The sequence below is a fragment of the Mus pahari genome, chromosome 14 (assembly GCF_900095145.1).
Source record: "Mus pahari chromosome 14, PAHARI_EIJ_v1.1, whole genome shotgun sequence".
Taxonomy (NCBI): Eukaryota; Metazoa; Chordata; class Mammalia; order Rodentia; family Muridae; genus Mus; species Mus pahari.
In genome coordinates, this window is record NC_034603.1 from 48,156,857 (window position 1) to 48,164,614 (window position 7,758).

At 35.7% G+C, this 7,758-nt stretch overlaps 1 protein-coding gene across 5 annotated transcripts in view; it reads left to right on the forward strand.

The window, feature by feature from the left end:
* Nucleotides 1-7,538, forward strand: part of Znf207 (zinc finger protein 207) — a 13,150-nt gene extending 5,612 nt beyond the window's left edge. The window contains exons 4-13 of one of the 5 annotated variants that reach the window (XM_021212341.2): nt 328-495; nt 612-687; nt 1,174-1,221; nt 2,735-2,805; nt 3,238-3,395; nt 4,532-4,624; nt 5,576-5,821; nt 6,398-6,557; nt 6,681-6,864; nt 7,082-7,536. In XM_021212341.2, coding sequence (XP_021068000.1) covers nt 328-495; nt 612-687; nt 1,174-1,221; nt 2,735-2,805; nt 3,238-3,395; nt 4,532-4,624; nt 5,576-5,821; nt 6,398-6,557; nt 6,681-6,841 — 1,181 coding nt within the window. In that variant the 3' untranslated portion in view covers nt 6,842-6,864; nt 7,082-7,536. Of the gene's footprint in view, nt 1-327; nt 496-611; nt 688-1,173; nt 1,222-2,734; nt 2,806-3,237; nt 3,396-4,531; nt 4,625-5,575; nt 5,822-6,397; nt 6,558-6,680 lie in introns of all 5 variants that reach the window. The other 4 variants (XM_021212339.1, XM_021212343.1, XM_021212342.1 and 1 more) reach the window with 4 other exon arrangements.
* Nucleotides 7,539-7,758: the final 220 nt, after the last annotated feature.

The window sequence follows — 7,758 nt, forward strand, 5'->3', positions numbered from 1 at the left end:
TTTTTCTTCATGTTCAATTTTTATTAGTGTCATTTGTTTTGGGATATCAAGCTATGTATTATGCAGATGGCAGAAAGTGTTACTTAATCTCCTATACTTTTTTTTTTTTTGACTTTTAAAAGTTATATCTATGAATGTTTGGTCTGTATGTATGTCTGTTGCGCTTGGGAGCCAGTGCCTAAGAGGGTCAGAAGAGGGTGTTGGATCCCCTTGAACTGGAGTAATTTATAGAGATTCACCTGCCTCTAAAATGATGGAATTAAAGTCATGGGCAAAATTATTTTCCTCTTTGATGTGTGAAAATTAATTAAAACCTTTTCTTGGCAGAGAGTCAGAAAAAGAAACAACAAGATGATTCTGATGAATATGATGACGACGAATCTGCAGCCTCAACTTCCTTTCAGCCACAGCCTGTGCAACCTCAGCAAGGTTATATCCCACCAATGGCTCAGCCAGGACTGCCTCCAGTTCCAGGGGCACCAGGAATGCCTCCAGGTAACATGAGACTTGTTCAAAATGTATCCTGAGGACTTCATTGATGTGACATCAGGGCTACTTCCTCTTGTTTAATTTAATTTCAATGCTAACTTTGTTGCTGAAACAATTTGTAGGCATACCTCCATTGATGCCAGGTGTTCCTCCCCTGATGCCAGGGATGCCTCCAGTGATGCCAGGAATGCCACCTGGGTAAGCAGACTGCCAGTTGGGTTGTGGGCTTGGGCCTTTTTTTAACTTGGGTGATATGATTTAAATCTTTCTTTTTTTTTCTCTTTCTTTCCTCCTCTTCCTTCTCCTCCTCTTCCTCCTCATCCTTCTTTTTTGCTTCTCAAAGATATGGGCTCTATAAATCTTAAACTTTTATTTCTAGTAAGGGGTCAGTAAGTATAAGACATATTTTCCTCTAAGGAAAATAGATTTTTGGGTAGTAGAATGAATGTAGGAAACCGTCTATTTCAGTTGCATTTGCTGTAAAGTATTGATTATAAATTTGAGTGTCTTAGTTATGGAAAAGGGAATTGTAATGATTTACCAAAGCATCAGAAACTAAAATGAAATTGAGGTGTGTATTGCCCATCACTTTTACTTAGTTGGATATGAAAGGTGTACAGTACACTTTCCCGCTGTATTCTGAAAATCACAGTTAGATTTTGATTTTGTCATACATTTTCACAGATTGCATCATCAGAGAAAATACACCCAGTCATTTTGCGGTGAAAACATGTAAGCATCTCATTCATAATGTAATTCAGGAGGTATAATAATAGTCATAATGTCATTTGTGTGTGTGTTTAATGATATTTATTCAGTTGACTTATAAGAAATTTTCTAATCTTCCTCACAAAAACTTTAAACTTGTTAGCTCATTGACACATCTTTTTAATGTAGAAAATTAAAACATTTCTGAGGAGGTTAAAGAGATGGCTCAGTGGTTAAAAGAACCGACTGTTCTTCCAGAGATCCTGAGTTAAATTCCCAGCAACCACATGGTGGCTCACAACCATCTGTAATGGAATCTGATGCCCTCTTCTGGTGTGTCTGAAGATAGAAACAGTGTACTCGTGTACATAAAATAAATTTTAAAAAATCTGAGCAAATAGACAAGTTAAAATAATTTTCCTCCCAGATGTGGTAGCCCTGATTTTAATCTTAGAACTTGGGAGGCAGAGGCAGGCAAATCCTGTTGAATATGAGGCAGAATATTTTACATACAGGTTTAGAACAGCCTCTGGGCTACATAGATTTTGTCACAAAAGGGAAAAAAATTTTTTTATAAGTGTGCAAATGCTTTCTTGAGCTATCATTAGATAGTAAGACCCAATAATAAGAGATAATACTATAAACTTTCTGATACCTATAGATGTAAAAATTTCTGTATTCTACATAGAATATCTATACTCTGCCTTCATGCTTTTTATTTTAGTAGGTAATAACATTTATCTCTATATATGTGCTAATTATATATCTAGTTATATAATATATGCTAAATTCTGATAAATATACCTCAGTGGTAGAATGCATGAATAAACATGCATCACGCACTGTTATATCCCCAACACACACAAAAAAAGCCACCAATGCACAAATTAAGTTCACATACTTATAATCTAATCTAATGTATTCAAGTAAATGGGACAGTGAATGAATGATCTTTGAAGGTGAGCCCTCTTTTTTTTTTTTTTTTTTAAGGGGAAACTAAAGGGTTATGTTTTTAAGTCATGGTTTACTGTTAGGAAGTAAAAGTTTCATGTATTCTGAGCTTATATTCACTAATATTGGTGATGGTTTTTCCTTATTCCTCCCAGACTGAAAGTTTTACTCCACAGTGGACAACTCAAATAGAAATGTTTCTATTTATGTTCCATGTGCATATTTTTCAAGTGGAACAAAAATTTTCCAGTTAACATTTATTAGATGGTTGCCTCCTGTCTATATTCCCAAGAATAATATTGGATCTCATTGACCTTGTTTTGCCATTGGGGTTTCCCCCCAGGGTTCCCCTATACCCCTCCCACCCCACCTCTTTTAATGGTAAACTGAAGAGTTTGTAGAAGTTTGTTATGGTGGTAGAATTATATTTTTGTGGCTTGATTGATTTGATTTGATTTTAGTACTTGAGATAGTCAAGTTTTTTTTATTTATTGTTTTGTAATTGCCCAAAAATTTTTTTTTGTGATTTATACTGTTAGTTAATATTTTTTGTTTTTATTTTTTCCTTAAATTTTGCTATTAATAGAATGATGCCAATGGGTGGAATGATGCCACCTGGACCTGGAATACCACCCCTGATGCCGGGTATGCCACCAGGTATGTATGAATTGTTAAACAATTGCTTTTGTAATGTGTCTGATAGCATTCCGAAGTTTAAAATTCTCTTACATGTTGAAAGAAGTTGGTGAATGGGTGTGGTGTGATGCCATGCAGCCTCAATACCTTCACTTTAATTCTAGTTGAGAGACAGGCTGGTAGACAGCTCCAGACTAGCCTATACGTAGTTGGCTCCAAGCCAGCTAGGGCTATGTGATGAGATCCTACCTCAAAAACGAAAGTTGGACAAAACAGTGATATCAGTAAGATAATAGGTGGCATCTAGGGACACTGGTTTACACTTAAGATTCTAAAGTTGTAAAATGAAGAGACAGTTTGAAGAACTATTGTGAGGAACAAATATAATATAGATTTTTTTTATGTGAACTAGATTTTTTTTTTTTTAATTCTTGGGAATCATTTTTGCTGCAGGTATGCCCCCACCTGTCCCACGCCCTGGAATTCCTCCAATGACTCAAGCACAGGCTGTTTCAGCACCAGGTATTCTTAATAGACCACCTGCACCCGCAGCAGCAGTACCTGCTCCACAGCCTCCAGTTACTAAGCCTCTTTTCCCCAGTGCTGGACAGGTAAGCTGAAATTCTTGAAAAGGAGTATATTGTATGTTTACGGTTAAATAGACTTGTTCACAGATATCCTTGAAATTGTTACAGATTATGTGATATATTAAAATACAGCCTATCATTTGATATGTTTATACTTTGATTTCCTCTGTTCACAGCAGGTAGAAAGGAATCATATTTTTCCAAAGATGTGGATTCTTTATTCTTAGCTGTAGCTAGATGTGAAAGTTGAATTTCTGAGGACTTATCTAACCGATGTTTCCAGGTCCTCCTTTGCCCTGAAGGGAGTGGAATTACGTTGGAGCCTAATATAATGAGTGCAGTAAGACCTCTTAGCAGGTCGGGTGGTAGTGGCACGTGGCTTTTAACACAGCTTTCAAGAGCAGAGTCAGGTGGATTGTTTGAATTAAAGGATTCTGGGAAGTCAATGGCTACATAGAACCCCTGTGAAAATCAAAAAAGAATACAACAAGACATTTGGTGGGTGTTTGTTCTCATTTACAGCTGCAGTAAATTGCAGTGCTACACTTGAGGTGGAAGTCATTTAATGACTTCTAATATCGCTATTTGCTTCCATCAATTTCTAGAAGATGAGTGGGCTAGATATATGGTGGCCAAAATATTAGCACATTTCATTTAGAACTAAGTAGATGTATTTAAAGAAGGATCAAGTTTTTTTTTTTTTTTTTTTTTTTCCCTTTAAATGCTTAACCCTTAGATTGTTCACTTTTCCACTGTTTCTGAGTGCTAAATTTTAGTTGCCTAAATTCTTGTGGTAATGGAAGTTTTGTTTATGCATGTTTTAAACTTTTATCAGAATCTGTAGGCTCATTGTGTAGGGCATCTGCATAGAGAACTGTCATTTGGAGTTTATGTTAAGATTTTTGAACTGATGCAATCTCCAACATTAAGCTTAGAAAAGAAACTTACGTGTAACTAGTTGTATTGGTCTAGAGGTACTTTTTTGAGGCATATACTTTTTTCTGTTAATTGAAAAATGCATTAACTGCCTCTTTAAATGACATTGATTGCATTACAATCTGCATTTATAAACAATGCAGTCTATACTAAAAATTGCCACATGGCATGTTTCACCCATTTGTTCGGAGACGGTTCATTGTTTCCTTTCTTTTATGCTACAGATGGGGACACCTGTAACAAGCTCAAGTACAGCTTCATCCAATTCAGAAAGTCTGTCTGCATCTTCTAAAGCTCTGTTTCCTAGCACAGCACAAGTACGCAGGAAGTTGCAGTTTAAAATTGTTAAAATGGCTTTACAACTTAACCCTTTGGACCCTTTATGAAAGCTAATCTTACCAATATATTTAGGTTTTTTTTTTTAGAAGTAAAACAAATACTAAAACTCAAATGGTGTTGCAAATTTGAATTCATATTAATGATTCCAACAAAGTAACTCTAAACTTCGGTGGCTCTAAAGGGTTAAAAGCATGTGGGCAGTAATGAACTATAGTGGCCAATGGTTAGCCTGATGCATGGTTAAGCTACTTTTGATTCATGCTGTTTAATGCGTCACATCTTTATGTAAGAAAGTTAGCACTCTGCATTTGTTTCTAAAGTTGACCTAGTTAACATTTTAAACACTTGTATTATGTAAGTAATATGTGCTACTCTTAACTTTATTTAGAACCTGTGCCATTAACCCTTTTGTCTATACCGTGTTCTAGCCATTACTAATTGGAGGGTAGTGTGCTGCTCTCTGTAGAACACTTGCATAGTTGGTGACACTATTACCGTAGTTGGTGAGTCACTATTACCTTGAGGTTTTTAATGCTTAGTAAGGGGTTTATTATCCCAGCCTGTAGCTACAATTTTTTTTAGCTGCTTAAAAGATGAATTACTTTAAACAAAGAATTTAGGAGACTAAAAGCAGTTGTATTAAATACTATTTCATAATTCTATAGCAAATGAAAAAGAATACAAAGGATTGTAAATTAAGTTGTTTTGGACAGGAGGTATAAGGCATCTGAGAAGTATAGTAATTTCAGCCCAGTATCTTTTGATGTTGAATTGATTTGGATTGAATTTTGCAAAACATTTATCAGACATTTTACTTGGTTTTGGTTTTGTTTGAAGTTTGATCTATTTAATGTTGGTATCATATTTATTTTTGTTAAACTCAACTTTGGATATTGACATTTTATTAATAAAGGACTGTTGCTTTATAGGCTCAGGCAGCTGTCCAAGGACCTGTTGGTACAGATTTTAAGCCCTTAAATAGTACTCCTGCAGCAACAACTACAGAACCCCCAAAGCCTACATTCCCTGCTTATACACAGTCTACAGCTTCAACCACTAGTACAACAAACAGTACTGCAGCAAAACCAGCAGCTTCAATAACAAGTAAGCCTGCTACACTTACAACCACCAGTGCAACCAGTAAGTTGATCCATCCAGATGAGGATATATCACTGGTAAGTTGTTTGTAGATTTTTATTAGTATTGATCTTTACTAGTATTATTGATCAAAAATCATAGCAACCTGCCCATTGGAGAGGTTTTTATTTGTATTTACATGGTCTTCTTATTTTAAATCTTCCCAAATGGATTTCTTTTATTTTTTTAAGAAGCCATAAATACTAAGCAAAGAAGGGACTATTCATTCTTTGGCCTCATATTCCTAACCTCTTATTTCTAAAAGAAAAGACAGTAAGCTTGGTTCTTTCACTTTTTAAAACAATGTTTAGACATGAATTTGCTTCTAGTGATTGACTAAATAGTTAAATGTTAGAGTCTACAAAAATCTTTTAAGCCTATAAAAATGAATTTCATTTGATAGAAAGTTAGTACTTAATATGTTTTGTGAACTCAGCTAGGCATGTTCTAATGTAAAAATAGGTAAGATCATACGGCATGAAGATTTTAAGTAGTAGCACTGATTTGTGTGAGCAAAGTAATTATTGAGTAATTGTGTACTTAAAATTATTAGGGTTTTCAATATTTGTCCTCCTGTAACTATATTAGACATTGTATATTATTTTTAATCTCAGGAAGAAAGACGGGCACAGTTACCTAAATATCAGCGAAATCTTCCTCGACCAGGACAAACTCCAATTGGTAATCCACCAGTTGGACCAATTGCGGGTATGATGCCACCACAGCCAGGCATGCCACAGCAGCAAGCAATGCGACCTCCAATGCCACCTCATGGTACTTTTTTTCCCCTTCTTTGCTTTTAGTGACTAAAGTGTATGTGTGTGCACACGCGCGGGTATAAAATGTTTAAAAGCACAAGACAAAGATAACTATATGTATTTTGTGGTGTTTTTTTAGGTCAGTATGGTGGTCATCATCAAGGCATGCCAGGTTATCTTCCTGGTGCTATGCCACCGTATGGACAGGGACCACCAATGGTGCCCCCTTACCAAGGTGGGCCTCCTCGACCTCCAATGGGAATGAGACCTCCTGTAATGTCGCAAGGTGGCCGTTACTGATCTTACTTCATCAAGTCTAATAGGTTTGGAGATTAAACCTTTTCTCAACTTGTGCTGTTTATATAGACAAGCTTCCGTCTATAAGGCTTCATTGTGACTTTAACAAACATAATCTTCCCACATACCAGGAACTATTGGACATTTATTTGACATGGGAGAAATTATTTGGAATAATAAAACAGGAACTTTTCCTGAAGTTGCAATTTATACTGTATGGCTTCTTTTTCATGTTTCATCTAGGTTTTTAGAAGTGAAGTATAGTAAATTTGGTTCGTTAAATTGTGAAGGCGCTGGAATTACATGAACATACCACCTTAAATAAAGGCAAGTTCTGTAAGATTACATTGCTATTTGTAAAGTTATGCCTTCGCAGCATTTCCAATGCTGTTGGACTTCATGTCCCCAACCTAGTTTGGTGAGGGTTGTAACTGTTTCCAAGTACTTGTACATTGGAAGTTTGAATGTGTAACAATATTTAATGTAATTAGAGAGAGTTCCTCCTGTTGCAGGGTTTAAGAAAACTGGCCCATTATTATGGTCATGTGACTTTTCTGTACTGTTAAACTTCATTGTAATAAAGTGAGACAAAAATTTATGCCTTTTTATTCATAACCCAGCTGTGGACCACTGCCTGAAAGGTTTGTATGGATGCATGCCACGGTAGATGTCCACGTAATAAAACTCAGTTACCAATACAGTTTTGATACATGATTGAATTCTTTAAGCTGTAGATTTTTTTTAGCTGCATGTTTTAGTATATAACAGAATATATAAGGTTCTTGTTAATGTATCTGTTGACAGAAACTTACACATGAATCATTACATACGTGTATGAAGACTGTGTCACTGTTTTACATCTTTGGTTTCATGTTATGGAAGTTCACAGTGTAAACTTCACATTTTCATGCTAAGTTTGT